Here is an 18,475-nt window from a genome sequence, read left to right on the forward strand (position 1 = left end):
TCGGTTGAATTTCAATAATTGTCTGTTAGAAGTTGAAGGCAGTAAAATATCTCTAAAAATATCATGGTTATTTTATGAAATCAAGAAAGAAAAAAGAAAGCATCTTTGGCAAGGCACCCCATAAACAAAGAAAGAAAGAAAGAAATGTATTCATAAAATCTAGGCTTGCACCATAGCTGAGCATTCATAAACGCTTCAAGCCTAACATATGCAACACACCCTTTGTTTAACTGGCTTCTTTAAATCTGGCTGAACGACTTCATTTTTATCTCTCTTGTGCAACGACATCTGAGAAACTACATTTGTTTTCTGTCGGCTGCTGCCGTGGATGATGATGAATCACTCCCATGAGAAATCGAGTGTGATAGGAGCTAACCTGACGGTTGACTGGCAGCCCACTTCTCATTTGTAACCAGTCAGCTTGAAGTGATGGGGGGGGTGTTGGGAGCGGGGGAGGGCATAGAAAGAAGAGCAAAGCATACTAATTTCACATTCATGGGGAAAGCTGAAACAGTTTGTACATATAGAAAGAAATTCTCCTGTCTTTTTTGTCAGAAGGAAGGTTAAGTACATTTTAACAACACCTACTGACTCCTTCTGAAAGCCCTAAAGAGACTACTTTGCCACACACTGAAACAGCATAATTGTGAAGCTTTATAGACTATGATTATCCAGAGGGCTGCGATCATTCCAGAAGGTGAGAAAGCTGTAAGGCCGTTTCTCCAGGACATCTGTGTGGCTTTCCTTCTACCTGAAGTGAGTCACAGCAGCCTTGTGCAATCATCACAGTTCTGCCTAACACTTGGGAGCAGGGAAGGGCTGTTATTAGTTTTGCCTTCAGGAATCACAGAGGCGCTTTGGACAGGCTCTCTGTGTTGATATGTATGCCGTTCAACTCAAACTGAGTCAGAATGAAAAGGTGGCTCATTCTTAGTCTACACTTGGAAAGAGAGGGGACCTTAGAATTGAAGGACCTCAGTAAACAACAAGAAGCTACTATGTCCGACCCTCGGAGGTAACCTGCTTCTCTCCTCTCCCTAGAGCAACTCCCTTTTCTTCCCAGAAGCAACTCTCTCTCTCTCTCTCTCTCTCTCTCTCTCTCTCTCTCTCTCTCTCTCTCTAAGTTTAGTTACTGCGATGGCTATTCTTGGTCGTCGACTTAACTACATCTGGAATTAATTAAAACCCAAGTGACTGGGTACAGCTGTAAGGGATTTTTCTTAATTAAATCATTTTAAATGGGAAGACACACCTTTAATCTGGGCCACATCTTCTGGTGGCAGCTTATATAAATGTCGTGGAAGAAGAAAGCTCTTTGCTCATTACCTGCTTGCCCTCACACCCAATTCACTGATATTAGATCCTACTTCTTTGGAATTCTGGCTTATACTGATGAGCAGCTGAGATGTCCACCCTCGTAGGCTGAACAATTACTGGATTCTTGGACTTTCCGTTGGGAGACAGCTACTGTGGGACTAGCTGGGCCATAATCTGCAAGCCACTCTAATAAATCTATTATGTATCTATCCATATCTGTCCATAGAGACAGATGGATCTTATCCATCTCTCCCCTGTCTCTCTACATATATACACTGATGGATAGATGCCCTAGGCGATGGACAGCTGTCTATCACTTCTGTTCCTCTAGAGTCTAGAGAACCCTGAATAAATAAAGTTACAAATCTCTTCCCCAACCTCCTAATACTGATGACCTGTATAAATCACTTCTGACCCATAGTTCATGGGCATCTTTCTGCTGTTTTAAGGGGTCTTTACACTTTGTACCATCAACATATTTCTAACTTAAGTGGTCTTCTGTGGCCTAACAACCTACCCTGCTTCTCTTCTTCCCTTCTCTGTCCCTACATTCATTTCTTGCCCTATCACTGACTCCATTACTATTCTTTTTGACTCTGTGCCCTTTCTAAATACTCAGGGCTGTTGACTTTGCTCCCCTTGCCTAACAATAATGACCTTTGTGGTTTCTGGCTTATGTTGAACATGTACTATGTATTTAGTCATGTTAGGCCTTTACATGAGTGATTTTTTTTTTTTTTTGGTTTTTTCGATACAGGGTTTCTCTGTAGCTTTGGAGCCTGTCCTGGAACTAGCTCTTGTAGACCAGGCTGGTCTCGAACTCACAGAGATCCGCCTGCCTCTGCCTCCCGAGTGCTGGGATTAAAGGCGTGCGCCACCGCCGCCCGGCTTACATGAGTGATTTCATTAAATTTTTATCATACTCTTAGGGCAGAAATGCTATTACTACCCCCAGCTAGAGATGTGTAAACTACACTCGTGGTATTGGAGAAAGTGTGACTAGCTGAGAATATAATTCAAGCTTAAAGCCAGTGTTCTGACCTACTTTGGTAAATTCAACATTTAAACGCTAAATGTTCTTACTCCTTCAACACTCCCAGCACTCTCCACCTACTGCAGAACATATTATTATTTACATATCGATCCTTTATTAGTTCCCTTAGCAAGTAGATTTCATAAGCATACTCTCAAGGTGAAGTCAGCCTGGACCAGACTCCTAGAGACCGGATGGAAGGCGAGGCTCTAACCAAACAACTGCACAAATGGACCATAAAATCATACATGATAATCTCTACGGAGAAGAACTTCAGGAGTGGGTGGTGCATTTGTCTCTAGGTGTCATGTGAGTACATGTAAGCCACATTGATTTTCTCAGTATGAACCTGTTTGCAACTTGATAGGCATTAAGTGTGACATCAAGACATTACAGGGACTATTTAGGCTAGAAATTGTATTTTCAATCAGAAATTGAAGTTAGTGTTATAGAAAAGGAATTGTACAAATTTTTGACATCATAGCATGATTACAAATAGAAAATGATGTAAGCATTTTGAAGGGAAAAAGGAAAACTGATTTGACAAGGTTGTCTCAGTGTAAGTTTCTCAACTCAAGAAAGCACTTGTTCAATTTTATAAGAATACGATGGTATTGAGAACACAGCACACTTTACTCAAGTTATGCAAACTGTTAACTGGGGGCCTGGAGGGAAAAATGAGCACCCAGACTTCTGATTACTGGTGCTATCTTCTATCTGTCTCGTTGCCATCTGTTTAATTCAAATATTTAACAAATGGTCTTTACAAAAAAAAAAAAAAAAAAAAAAAAAAAACCAAACCAAACAAACAAAAAAACTATCCAAATGAAAGGCTCAGATATGGCATTTTTGATCTTAGCTTCATGTGAGAAGCATTCATTCTGCTAGAAAATGACTGTGATATTTTAAATCAATTTTTAATCTGCAACTTTAAGTGCTTCTGACCTGATAGCCAAATCATAATAAATGCTCAGAGTGACATCTTCGAAAAGATACTGGAACCCAGTGATTCAAAAACAGTTACTACTGAAATAAATAAACCCAATAAAGGACCTGTTAAAAGGTACAAAAATCAGCCTAGGAATCAAAGTAATATCATAAAGATATATTAAATTACCCAGAGACATAATGGATTACTGACAATCTTTTTTTAGTTGTTAACTTATGTCATAGTTTAATTGAGTACTTCACTATATCAAATGGGAAATGGATTTGGTTATTGGGATAGATGACTAAAATACATCAAAATGAAAAAAAAAAGTCCATTTGCTCACCTCAGGCATCAAGATCTCAGTGCCATTTACAATGCTACCCTGCAAGCATGTATGCCCTGGGGTTTGCTGGAACGAATATGTCAATGCCCTCCTCGCATAATTTTGAGCATGCAAATCAGGTAGTGCTAATGAGAGATGCCATGTGACTATTACACTAAAGCAGTAAGAAGTATGGCTTCAGGAATTTCTAGACTCATGCCTCAAACTATGGACAGCATGGAACTGAGAGATCCTATGTCTCTGGGCTGTTGTGATTTTTCTCCTCTAAAAGAAAAACCAGGGGCAACAAACCTGGCCATACTCACATTGGTTGGGAGCCTGGCTGCTGTTGGAATCTGCATAACAGCTCTGCTTTCAGTAGTGCTGCAGTTTGGATCTGGTGAGCTTTGGGCTGCTACCTACAATGCTGCTGGTTGATAGGAACCCTTTAGGGGGCGGGGTTTAGGAGATGAAGTTAGGTCACTGTGGGTATGTCCCTAAAGAAAAATTAAGACCCAGCCCATCCCTCCTCTTTTTGCTTCCTCTGCCACTCAACACGTTCCTGCTACTCACCACAGGCTCCAACACAATGAGGATAACCCGTCATGGACCGAAGCCAGAAGGCAATCTTTGTCCTTGTGAACTGAGTATCTACAGCATTTTTCACAGTGACATAAAGTCAGCTAACACATACTTGGCTTTCCATCCTTTCTCAATCTCTGAAAATTTAAACTACTTCATTCTGAGCAACATTTGTTTCCTACTAAATGTTTACTCTCCTCAAAGCAACTTTACTTCTGGTCCATTTGTCCCTTGTTCCTTTGCTTAACTACAGCAGCTGACAGACACTGGTAGCTGCCTATTATTGGGAAATATTATCCAAATACCTTTTCTTCACTCAAACCAAACATAGCTAAATATATATGCAAGGTGATAAACTATGCTTATCCTAACACTGTTTTGATGAAACAAAACATAATATTTTATTCTTACAATAATTGTACCTCAAATTATAGCACTTGTGGCCCATTTAGTAATGACATTACAATTTAAATTACTCAAATTATTCTCACTTTGATTCAACTATGCATTCATGTTTTGAGTATCACAAATTCCAAAACAGTATATCAATTTATACATATATCTAATTTTAAAAATTATTTAGAAAAAAATATTCTAAGTTAGGGAAAGACAAGTCTTTCTAAAACTAAACATTTCTTGATAACATTAATAAAAATATAACTGGAGTAGCTCCTCAAAAAGACCTAAGAATACAAAGCATGAAATAAAAAGTCTACTAAGACCCAATCTCTCTGTTGAGCTTTGTTTCAGTTACACAATGTTGTACTCTCAAGATGGCAGGCCTTAACACAAGGTTTTTTTTTTCCTGACAGTTATGCCTTAAAGAAACTAGAGTGCCCAACAAAATCACAAATAAAATTCTCTAGCGATGAGAGCTGAGTAGCCCCAAAGGCCAATTAGTCATGAAGAGACTTTGACTAACCACGCAGGACTCTAGCTCCCCACAGTCACAGTGGAGAGGAGGAAAATACTCGCTAAACCACAGTCTCCTTGAGGCTACAGGATGAATAATGGAGTGGCCACTGCTTCCAAGACACAGCACAGGGCAGGAACTGTCCCTAAACAGAGAGGCTGCGATGGTGAAGAAAGGCACTATTGCAGCAGCTCGTGGGCTCACATGGAAAATGCTCCACTCTGCTGCAGCTCAGCCTCCTCAGGAGGTGTGACACATTGCAAGATGTTTGTTCTGGGCAGGGCTGATGTACTTTTGGGTCTCAGCAGCTCCCTAGGCTGCATCCCACCGCTCAGCCTACGGTTGCTATCCTTGGTCTTGCCCTCTGCAGCAGTCTCTGAATGCTGCCAGTCTGATTTCTCTCTGATGCCTACAGGATTAAATTCCAGCTTGTGAACACACGGTACAAGACTCAGCCTGACCCGCACTTACCCATCTTCTCAGCTGCCTCTCCCTTCTTTCCCTACCTGTTTCCAAGTCACCCAGCCTCAGCCTCTGGGCCTAAGCACTGACTCATACTTTCTCTGAAATGCTTTCCCCTGTGTCAGCCAGAACAATTCCTTCTCCATGAAGCCATTCTTACCATCCTAGTATTGCTACCCAAGTACTCCACTTACATATGGGTATTACATATGTCCCTCCTGCAACAGATTGTATCTTAAGCACCACCCCCAGATGTCTACATGGTAAATAAAGGCTTGTTCCCAGGGTGGGACTAGTGAGAGGTGTTCGAGCTTTAGCTGGCAAGGCCTAATGGTAAACTTCGGATCACTGAGGCTATGCCTTTGAAGGGGACCCTGGAACGCCAACCCCCACCTTCCACCCCCGCCTCTTTTGCTGGACAACCACAAGATGAGTAAGTAGTTCTGCTCAGCTGGCTCTCCTACTTAGGCCCAAAATGACCACGCTAAATTCCCTGGACGAAAATGTCTCAAACCGGCCAACAGACAGCACAAACCTTTCGGTCTACGAGTTGATCATCACAGGAATTGTTATAGTAACAGAAAACTGGCCAACACACCTTTATGAGACTGATTTGAGGCAGGGAGGGTCCCATTTGTCACTTAATATGAGTAAATGCCAAGCACACAGAGACATTTTGGTGTTTTGGTAAACAGTAAATGAATAATGTTTTATACAAGTTTTGCTCATTATGGAGAAAGGCTGGTGAAATGAAATTGAGACCATTGAAAAAGTCAAGCTCATTATTTAAAAATAATGGGAGGGGGAGCGCTAGCATTTACTAGCACTTGGTAACAGTGACGACTCTCACTCTAAAACTTAGCCTTCCATTGGGTTAGTAAAAGGATTTTCAACATATTAGAGTCAAAGAGAAAACTTGGGGTAAATCCTTCAGAGTGATCTCTCAGCATTAGCCTTCCCAGACTACAGACAAGAATCCCAGGCCACGTCTGCTTAGCCCGGGCTCTAGATAAGGGGATAGGAGAAGAAACCCCAGGCCACGCAAGCCCAGGCCACACACGCCCACCACCAGTCGGCCCATCAGGCCTGCTCCCATCCTGTGACCATTAACCTACTGCTCTGGAGAGCATGCTTACTTTGTATCTGCTTTCTGATCTGGAAGGTGTGGGGATATGTCCTTTTTTCTTAAAGGTTGTGAAGTGTTTGCACTGAGGACACGGCTTGGTGCTGGAGTCAATTCGGCCAAGTTCCAAAAAGTACTTATACTTGATGGAGTCTTCATGGGTCAAGTTGTAGACGACAGTAGTTTCCTCCAGGAATTCGAAACACTCCGTGATTGGGCATTTGATTTCTACTTGGCCAAGCTGTACCTAAGGGAAAGGACAGAAGGAAAAGGAAAAGCCCACAGGTTACTAAGGTTCTCTGTTGCTTGTTTTTGCATACAGTGCTAATTATCTTATTCTTTCAAGAAAAAGTTATCAGCCACTTTTCCAGATCGCATAACGAATGCTAGTCATTTTGAAACCTACATTGAGTGCCAAAAACTAATCGTGATCCATAGGATGCTTACATGCTCTCTGATAATTATGTTTGTGAACTTATTTGATGATCCACAGGTTCATTAAGGAAGCAAATGACCATTCTACTTTTTTGGAAACTGCAGAGAGAGAGAGAGCACGCAGACAGCGAGCCAGCTCTAAGTCACCGGATGAGTCAGCATCCTGGGGCCCGCCAAGCAAAGGCATTGCAGAGATGTCAATCTTAGCACATACACTGCTTCAGCACTCTGCTTTGGGAGCATCTTTAGAAAACAAAATTTTATGAAGCTTTTATGTTTAGTAGCTACCAGTTTATAAAAATAATGACCCAAAGTTAATGTTTTCTTGGGCACTTCCCTGACAAGCACATAAACAGCTCTGATGTTGTCACAACCTTTAAAGTAAAAAAAGAAAAACAAGAAAAGCCTGAGTTGCTGAGATGGCTCAGCAGGTATAGGCGCTTGCCAACTCAACCTAATAGCAAGAGTTCAACCCCCAGACCCACACAACAGAAGAGGACCAACTTCCAAAAGTTGTCCTCTGACTCCATATGCACACTCTGGCAAAAGCTAGTCCCCTTCCCTACACATACATCAAGTGACTAAATATAAAACAGGTAAAAATACATTGGTGGTATTATGTCACTGTAAGTACAATGGCAAAATCTGGTTTTAACTATGAACACACTTATCAACAAATAAATATTATGAAGACATTTTAAAAAACTTGTTTGTTGACACATTTTATACAAATTTAATGTAAAATTAGAGGGTAATGTATAATTTAACACAGCAGTTAAAGAGTACTGCCTGCTCCTCCAAAGGTCCTGTGTTCAATTCTCAGCAACCACATGATGTAATGAGATCTGATGCCCTCTTGAGGAAGAGACCTGGCCAGTCATCCTCATCAACTTAGACCATGAAACCCAATATAGACAAGTTCAGCAGAACTGCAAATATGGGCTCCCATGCATGCTTCAGCATTGCCAGGGCATAAATTTCATTCAAATTTCAATATACCGGTAAGGGAATTTATTAACGCCAGCCAGACTCTTGCTTATTATTGTCAGGTTAACTCGTGCCTTTTCCTGGTATTACCATGTCCTTCCCAGCTTCTTCCGCCTTTAACTTCTTACCTACTTTCTCTCAGGTTTGTATGTGATGCACAGCAAAGTTGAAAGGGGGTGTGAGTTTAAGACTTTTATTTTTAGTTGTTCCTTTCTGCCATGCTCCTTTTCTTCTCCAGACCATGTGGCTTTCTCCCATTCTTGCCTTAGTCTTCCTGCCTTCTTTTCTCTTGTGTATGGTTGTGTTCTAGTTCTCAGAATGTCAGAGTAGCGGCATGTCAAAATCAGAGAGTTGTAATTGTTTGCCATGTGAGTTTCCAGTGCCACCCTCTGTCCCACCGTGGGGCTGGGGGCAAAGGAGAGTCTAATGCTGTGGCTAGAGTCACCCTTCGCGTAGGAAACCTTCCCAGTTCCTCTTTATCCAAGCTTTACTTTCTTCATCTCTTAAAGACGAGCTGTGTTGGAATTTTTTGTTCAGCCATCTCCTGTCATATTTATTGTGAGCGGTATCTAGTTCCCATTCCAAATGCTAACAGCAATGTCCTTCTCTCCTGCTCTAGCTCTGTGGTCTTCTGGATAAACTAATATCGTACTGTCTCTGGAGTAAACGAGATGTTCAGACATCTCCGTTTATAGCCCAGGTTGGCCTCCAATTGCAGTCTCCCCTGCTCAGCCACCTGAGTGCTAGGAGTGCCTCTACATTCCATTTCCCATCTATGTTTTATTACTTAAGCTACACTTCATGCAATAAGTCCTCATAAGCTTTTCATAGAGACAAAAATACCCACAGAACAATAAGAGTTTGGGTTTATGAAGACTGCAACAGGTATTTTATTTAAAATGATAAGATGTTCCTTCTTTTAATATCCTGTATTTGTCTGTGAAGCCCCGCTGAGAATGGGGCCCTGACTTCAGCACTGAAACTAGACAGGTGCCTACCAGGAACGAGGCAGGCACAGTTGGGACCAGAGTAATGACAGTGTCAGCCAGACAAGGTGCTGCACAATGCCACCAAAAGATGGGAGTGGCTTGGTCTCTTCAGACCTGGGAGCCACAGACTAAGCTTCTTTGACCAAGTGAAGCCAGGTGAGAGCCTAAGATCCACGGGACTTAGTAAGAACAAAGCTGCTCCCAGGAGCCAAAAGAACCAGCAGGGAGGAAGGCCTGGGTGCAAATGCGGAGATCTCTAGGGGAGGGGTGCTGTGTTCTAGTCCCCTCTACTGTACTGACCCACACAGCAAACATTCAAGTGAACTTAAGATTATACCCTTAAAAGGGGGTGGAAAAATAAGAATGGATCCCAAAATAATAAGTACAGAAGAGGCTGTAAACATGAACTTGGGTCAGACCACATATGCATTAGCATATCTGAGGACCCTGGACTTTTTTCCCTACAAAAACAAATAATTCATTCTTAGTACATTATTTGGGGACAGTTCACTTTTGTGCTTAAGAACCCAGGCTACGGAATGCTCCCAGCTTGATGCTTGAATTTGACTTTTCTCTCTTTTTGTATTTTGTATTTTAACCATGTAAGTGGTAGTGATAGATGCAGCACTTTTATAGCTAACTAGGACAGTCAGGTCTTATGGCAATGCCATGCAGTTTGGAGAGTAGAACCATCCCAGGCATCCCAAGGACGAGGGTATCTTGTTTCTCTTGGAGCAGAGGGTGTTTATTACCTGACCACACCAGCCAGGCACCTGCTCTTCTATTTCAATGGTTCTTGGCTTTTTCTGCAAAGCTATTCCATTTCCATGGATACTTATTTCCTGTAGTTTTCACAGTCTCTATCCTTTCTCCAAGTTCTCAGATCCTTACCCCACAACAGTGAGTCACTGACCTCATGCAGCATTTTATTGATCACAGGGAGACATGGTGCACCTATGATCCAATCGCCCACTAGCTATTTCATCAGTCAGTCTCCATCTGGCCCTCTCTTCTGGCTTCTGTTGGTATAAAACATAATTAGCTTCTAGAACAACTGCACAAAAGATCCTGGGAAAGTCTTTAAGAGTTGAAGTTTCCTGGCCTACTCTAGACCTACAACATTCAGAATTTGAATTATATTCAGGAAGCCAATAATTGGCAGTTGGAACAATGACTCAAGCCTTTCAATTACTCATGCTTCCTCCTAAGAACAACACCCCCTTTCTCATGCACAGTGTGACTAATGACCTATCTGACTCTTGGCAGTTCCATGTGTATCATTTTCAGAGTGGTTTTCTCAAAAGATTATTAAACAAGCATCTTGACAAGTAAGCAATGTGTACTCATTTATTTATCCAGCAATATACATTCTATTAATTAAAGGGGAAAATGTCCTTTAATACCAAGAAAGTAAGAATTGTCCTTCAAGCAATAGTTGTTAAGCATTAAGTCTTGCTGGGTGGTACATGGCATAACAGCATCTGTTGGATTGCAGCAAACTGTGGGCTTCATAGGGTAGGCAACCTGACAGACTCCTAGAGAGATAGAAAGGGATGGCTATGCTGGCCTTGTTGGAGGGGAAAAATGCAGATTACAATATTTGCCATGATGGAGAAGGGCTGCTTTCTACTCAGCCTGAAAACTTGTGATACAGAGAAACTTTCCACAGACAAAAGAACCAAGGACCGTGGCTCCAGACAGGAAGAACCTGATGTGCCTATGTTACAGAACACAGGCCAGAGGATAAAATTTGCCATGCTAGGGATAGAAATCAGGCTGGAATCTTAGGTGGGATATGATCATACATGCCTTGTTGATCATATTAAGAATTCCGGATTAAACTGTAAATTCAATATGAATCATTTCCATATTTGAAAAGAAGGAGTAATTTGTCACATTAAAAACAAACAGCTGGGCGGTGGTGCCACACGCCTTTAATCCCAGCACTTTGGGAGGCAAAGTCAGGTGGATCTCTGTGAGTTTGAGGCCAGCTTGATCTACAAAGCAAGTTCAAGGACAACTAGGACTGTTACACAGAGAAATCCTGTCTCAAAAAATCAAAACAAGCAAAGAAACAAACAAAAACCAAACATTCAAGGTCTTCTTAGAGAATGTACCATACAGAAGTCAAAATGCAAGCTAAGGTAACAGCAGCCCTCAGCTGAAGCATGGCTCTACCAGATGTCCATTGAGCAGGCAGCCAGTGACTGTGAATATAGGACAGCCAGTATGAATTATGGAAGTGAGACCAATGGGGTCTTTTTTAAATTGACAAAAATTATCTGTGTTTATGCTACACATGATGCTTTAAAATACAGATACACTGTAGACTAGCTACATCTGGTTCCAATATTTATTACTTTGGAGTGGGAACATTTAAATCCTATTTTCTTATCAACCTTCAAGCTTATCATTATTAATTGTAGGCACCATACTGGACAATAGTTCCCTTGAATGTAGTCCTTCTAATTGAAATTTTGTATCCTTTGACCAACATATGCTAAATAGCCCATATATCTTTCTTTTATTTAATTTTTAAATTTTTTATTAAATCCTTCTCATTTTAATTGTTTGGATAGGAATGTGCTATACATTTTTACCTATTCCCTCTCCACTCTCCTCCCTCCCCCACTCTCGATGCTTCCAAATTACTTTGGAGATCTTTTCTCCCCTTTCTAGGCAGATCTATGTATGTCTCTTTTAGGGTCTACTTTGTTACCTAGCTTCTCTGGGGTTGTGGCCTGTAGATTGGTTATCCTTTAAGTTTATCATCTACATATGAGTGAGTACATATTATATTTGTCTTTGTGGGTCTAGGTTACCTCACTCAGGATGGCTTTTTCTAGTTCTATCCATTTGCCTGAAAATTTCAAGATGTCATTGTTTTTTACTGCTGAGTAGTACTCTAATGTGTAAATGTGTCACACTTTCTTTATCCATTCTTCAGTTGAGGGGCATCTAAGTTGTTTCCAGGTTCTGTCTATTACAAATAATGTTGCTATGAATAGAGTTGAACAAATGTTCTTTGTGGTGTGAGTGTGCATCCTTTGGGTATATGTCCAAGAGTGGTACTTCTGGGTCTTGAGGTAGACTGACTCCTAATTTTCTGAGAAAACGCCATATTGCTTTTGAAAGTGTCTGTACAAATTTGCACTTCTACCAGCAATGAAGGGGTGTTCGTTCACCTTCTCCCACATCCTCTCCAGCATAAGCTGTCATTAGGGTTTTTGATCTTAGCCACTCTGACAGGTGTGATATGGTATCTCAGAGTTGTTTTGATTTGCATTTTTCTGATGGCAAAGGATGTTGAGCATTTCCTTTAGTGTCTTTTGGCCATTTGAGATTCCTCTGTTTAGATCTGTACTCCATTTTGTTTATTGGATTATGTGGTATTTTGATGTCAAATTTCTTGAGTTCTTTGTATAATTTGGAGATCAATCCTCTGTCAGATGTGGCATTGGTCTTTTTCCATTTCCATAGGCTGCCGTTTTCCTTTGTTGATGATGTTCTTTGCTTTACAGAAGCTTCCTAGTTTCAGGAGATCCTATAATTGTTGCTGTCAGTGTCTGTGCTACTGGTGTTATATTTAGGAAGTGGTCTCCTGTGCCCATGCATTCAAGGCTACTTCCCATTTTCTCTTTTATGAGGTTCAGTGTGGTTGGTTTTATGTTGAGGTCTTTGATCCATTTGAACTTGAGCTTTGTGCATGGCAATAGGTATGGATCTATTTGCATTTCTCTACATGTCTACATCCAGTTATGCCAGCACCATTTGTTAAAGATGCTTTCTTTTTTCCCACTTTATAGTTTTAGTTTCTTTGTCAAAAATCAGGTGTTCATAGGTGTGTGAATTTATATCAGGGTCTTCGATTCAATTCCATTGGTCGGTCCACTTGTCTGTTTTTGTGCCAATACCAAGCTGTTTTCATACCAAGCTTATACAGCTGTTTTCATGCCAAGCTTCATATACATGTTTTCATACCAAGCTCTATAGTAGAGCTTGAGGATATATATATATATATATATATATATATATATATATATATATCCCACCACTGCCACAAGCCAGCTCTGAATAACTCGAGCTATTTTAGCTTCTCTGAGTTCATCCTTTTCAGGTTCTAAATAGACTAAGATCATTTTGCATTTTTCTTTCTGTGTCTGCCTACTTCACTCAACATGTTACTCAAGATTTGTAATGCTGCCACAAATGACAGGGTTTCCTCTTTTTATGAACTAAAAAAAATACTCCAATGTTTGTGTATGTACATTTATAAATATGACAATATAAAGCTGTGGTTCTCAAACCCTTTGGCAAACCTCTATCTTAAAAAAAAACACTTACATTATGATTCATAACAATGGTAAGATTACAGTTATGAAATAGCAATGAAAATAATTTTATGGTTGGGGTCATCACAACATGAACTGGACTAAAGGGTTGCAGAATTAGGAAATTGGAGAGCCCCTTATATGAAGCTTATTGTCTTCATCTACTAATAGGTACTTAGGTTGATTCTACATCTTAGTTCTTGTGAACAATGATGCAATAAGCATGGGAGTGGAGATATCTCTTTTACATTTATTTTGTGTGTATATATATTTAATTATTTTGCATATATGTATGAGCAAAATATACGGACATATATTTTGTGATAAGTGACTTTGTGGAGGTTAATTTGAGGGAAGCCATTCTTTCACTGTACAAAAATGGCTGTGTAACTTATTTTATTTATTTTAAAATTAACTTTAGGGATCAGCACATGTAGCACATGTGGAGATCAGAGGGCACTGTGCAGGAGTCACTTCTCTCTTTCTGCCGCATGGCTCCTGGGGATTCAACTCAGAAGTTCCAGCCTACCAGCAAGCACTCTTAGCCACTGAACACCCCACCATCCTGGTGACAGAAACTTACATTCCCATCATTAGCACTCAAGGGCTCCCTTTTCCCCACATTCTCTTTTCTCCAGCATTTATCTTTTTTACATTTTGTAGTACCATTTTTATGGTGGTAGGAACAAAAATATCAGGCATATAAAGTAGATTAATCAGTGAAAACATCCTTCACGGCCGTGACAACATCAGTTAGTGCTGGCAGTCTTGGGTATGATGGTACCACTTCATAAAATCTATCCAATGTTTTATAAAACTTTCATTAGGAATAATTACAAACATATGATGAAAATGGTAGATAGGCATGATGAATCCTCAAGGACTCATTCTCCCATTGAAACAGTTGTCAACTAATGACCAGTCCTGTTTCTTTGACGATTTGATTCATTTAGTTCTTGCATCTTACTTTGAAGCAAATTATCAAATACCACGCCATTTCTTTCATAAACATTTTCATGTCTCCAAGAATTAAGAAGTTCCTTTGCAACTATAACCATGATTCCAAACATTTCCCCACATGTCTATTAAATATCAAATCAATGTTTTCAAAATGTCAGCTAACTTCTGTTTACAGTACATTAAAGTTCTGAATACACATAAACTTATTTTGCATTTTTCTTGTGCTCAATGCTAAAACCACTACTTATATCGCTGAAAAATATGTTCTGTTTCTCCTGAACAAGTTCATTCTTGTAAGAAAAAAAATTACTTAACTGTAAAACAATCTCCAAGGTGTCAGCAGGAAGCATAATTATCCACTTACCACCTGAGCTAGATGGCTAATTTGCCACATGAGAGAACTCTAAAGTAATTTAGTGGCTAAGGTGAGAGGCGCCTCTGAAGTGCTGGATTAATTAATTAAAGTCTCCAAAGAAAAGGACAGAAGAAAGTACAATCTTGAGTCTCAAACTCAACTTGTAAAATGTTTAGTCTGATTTGGACCTTGGTTTTAAGTGTTAGACATGAGAATTTACAGGGTGTTTACAGCCTTTTGCTCACTTGATACTGAAGGAGTTCATATAATCGCTGTCCTGAGAAACTGAGAACAGCAACAGGACACCTTCAGCAACTACTGCTAGCACTGGGTGCTGAGCACCACTGGGCCTGTGGTTTCCTGGCTCACTGCTTTCCAGCATCTGTAACCACAGAAAGGTAGATATCTGCTCTACTGGGGCACATGGTCTGGGGTGGGAGCATATGTGTACACATGTGTGGATGAGTATACCTGTGTAATGCTCATGGGTGAAGAGGCCAAAGATTAGGGACAGATGGGTGTTTTCACTCAGGCAGGGTCTCCTGCTGAACCCAAAGTTTGCTAGTTTGGCGCTCCAACATGGCACTGTGATCCCCTGTCTCTCCCTCCTGAGTGCCTGGAATACAGGTAGGGTCATACCTGCTGGGTTCCTATGAGAGTGCTGGGAATTAAAACTCCTGTCCTCATTCATGTACAAGTACTTATCTACTGAGCCATCTAAACCCATTTTTTTGCATACTTAGCAGCTTCCACAGTATTCTGTGATGGTAACCAAGAGGTTTTTCTTTTCATAATGAGAGAAATCATCAAGCCAGAATTCTCTCAGGTACAAGCAGGATCAGTGCAAAGAAAATCATGTTTAGGAACCTGAAACAAAAACACCACACACAGTACTATTACTACTACTACTAATAAAATTCAACCAAATGAAAAAGGCATATCACCAAATGGAAAAACTTCAGCCAAGTTTGGAAAGACAAATTCACTAAGCATCCAAGGATAAAATAACATTAATAGTACACGGTAATTTTTGGAGAAAAGGGGAAAGACGAGAAGAGAAGGAGATCATTGTAGTGACTGGTTTATGAAGTTAGCATAATCCTGAAAACCAAACTGCAAATGAAGTTGCAAACCCCCCCCCAATATTCAGCAATCTCTTCTATAAACATTGATGCAAAAACCCTGACAAAGTATTAGCAAAGTAAACAGATCAATGCATGAGAGACAGAATGATGAGGTTGACTATCTTTCAAAAATGCAAGACTGTCAGTTGAAGTAATTCACATGTGAATAGTACAAAGGGGCCTTTTTGGTTCTCTGAGCAGCACCATGGTGTTTCTGAAGAACAAGTGACTGACAAAAGTTGGTTGATGAGGGATTCCACTCTGTGTGCTGTGAATACCATTGGTGAATAAAGAAATTGCTTTGGCCTGTTGATAGGGCAGATTAGAGCTAGACGGGGAAGAGTAAACTGAATGCTGGGAGAAAGAAGGTGGAGTCAGTGAGAAGCCATGTAGCCCTGTCAGAGCAGATGCCATAACTTTACCCAGTAAAGTGGCAATACACAGATTAATGGAAATGGGTTAATTTAAGAAATGAGTTAGTCAGAAATACGCTTAAGCTATTGGCCAAACAATATTGTAAATAATATGGTTTCTGTGTGACTATTTCAGGGCTGAGCAGCCAGGAACAAACAAGTGGTCCTCCTACAACCACTGGTAAAGGGGAGCCAAGCACAAATTGGTTCAGCCATTTTCTAATATCTGTCATTGCTTTGGGACAGGAACATAACCAGTCTTACCCAGCTGTGAATCTTGGAAACTATTTTCAAATAATGAGTAGCCTGACAAGATAGGCCCACTAGTGCAACAGTGGCAGGAATGTTAGGCAATTAATCAACCACTTTCTGATTGGATTTAAGACCCATTACATTAAGGTGAAATCATGTCTAGTACCACTAACTGTGCCAAAAATCCAAATGTGGTTATGGCATTGGTCCCTGGGAAGAACCTAATACTATTATTCTTACAAATGGACACAGAAAAATTCTTTTCTTTATGCTTATAGACCATGTATTTCTCAACCCTAGTTAGAAAAGTGTCTTTTTGCAGTAGATGGAGGTTAATATAGACACCTACAAATGGTCACCATGCAGAGCTTAAGAGACTATGGAGTGCTCTTAACTGGGACATCTATATCATACTCCTCCTCTCAAGGCTCAAGGATTGCCTCAGAAAAAGAGGTAGTGAGAATTTTAGAAACAGAGGTAGAAACTGTTGGCAGTGAAATAATAGTTGCAGGCCATGACAGAGCCACTGCACATCTGAGCTCATAGCAGCTGTGACTACATCCAAAAGACTTATGTAAGACAAAGCCAGCCAAAACTCCAGCATGGATGGGGAGAGCTCATTAAGTTATACCAATAACTAAGGAACTCTCGTCAACTGATGGCTTTTGGTGTGGTGCAGAGTCAGTTTTCATCAGGTCAAAGACGAGACCCCCCTAAGAGGCTAGTTATGTTACAGCAGACAGTCCTACACCCTGGCACATAAGGGAACTCGGTAGGTTTTTAAAACAAGCATATGAAATTAGGAAGGAAAATGGTTGTGGGGAGAGGGATGGAATTGTAGAGGGTGGTATGGGGTGGATTAGATCAAAACACACATTCATATATGACACTCACAAACAACCACATAAAGGCAGACTGTTACTACAAATTATGGCAATGTTAAGCCTACTAACAGCCATTTGCTTCCTCTCTTCACCATTTGTTTTGCAAAACACAACAACCAGTCAGCAAAATCTCCTAACCTCAGCACTAACACATCTGCCACACCCGGAAGATGATAACAGAACTCATGACTTCAGATGTCTTGAAAGAACTGGTTAATACACTGATTCTGGCCAGCACTGGGGGAAACATGGGGCAGCTTGCCAGTCCATATACTTCTTCAGGGTGCTTTCCTCAGGAAAGCAGACATGCTGAAGAAGGTTAGGTTTGAACTGGGAAAGTTCCTGGAGCTTCATGGTGAAGGCAAGAGATCTGGACCAGCTGCTGGTGGGGAGATGAACAAACACGAAGCAGCAGTCTGTTGAAAAGTTTTAAAAAATGTTTGTCATTATTATATGTAATATATAAAAAATATATAATATATTATAAATATTTATATTATATTAAAATTTGTATATGTTATATATAATACAATAGTATAATAATGACAAGTTTTTTTAAAATCCTACTTTTGAAAAATAAATTTAAAACAAATAAAGGAAAAAAACATTTGATTAGCACACATGGGAAAACATATTTGATACACTCAACATCCACTCAAGAGAAAATCTTAGCAAACTGATGGAGGAGGGTCATCTGTCTATGTGTCACTTTCATTGGTTAATAAAGAAACTGCCTTGGCTTTTTAATAGGACAGAAAATTAGGTAGGTGGAGTAGACAGAAAAGAATTGTGGGAGAAAAAAAGCAGAGTCAGGCAGACGCCTCAGGCAGACGCCATGCCTCTCCTCTCTGAGACGGATGCAGTTTAAGATCTCTCCTGGTAAGCCACCACCAGGCTTGCAGATTTCATGACCATACATGCAGAAAATTCAAGTTCTAACAGAAAAACACCTAGAATTAAATGGGAATCTAGAAAGAGATGGATCCTGCATGGCTTGGTCCTGGAAACCTGACCTAACAGGAGTTGACGAAGGGAAAAAAATGACAGACACATAACATGTGC

General features: G+C 40.4%; 1 protein-coding gene across 2 annotated transcripts in view; it reads right to left on the reverse strand.

The window, feature by feature from the left end:
• Rnf217 (ring finger protein 217) overlaps positions 1–18,475 on the reverse strand; it is a 111,915-nt gene that overhangs the window by 33,893 nt on the left and 59,547 nt on the right. For both annotated transcript variants that reach the window (XR_005286456.2, XM_038338416.2), the window contains exon 2: positions 6,697–6,930. Coding sequence is in view for 1 of the 2 variants with exons in the window: in XM_038338416.2 (XP_038194344.1) it covers positions 6,697–6,930 (234 nt within the window). In the remaining variant the exon portion in view is untranslated. The remainder of the gene's footprint in view (positions 1–6,696; positions 6,931–18,475) is intronic.

This window comes from Arvicola amphibius, chromosome 8 (assembly GCF_903992535.2).
Source record: "Arvicola amphibius chromosome 8, mArvAmp1.2, whole genome shotgun sequence".
Taxonomy (NCBI): domain Eukaryota; kingdom Metazoa; phylum Chordata; class Mammalia; order Rodentia; family Cricetidae; genus Arvicola; species Arvicola amphibius.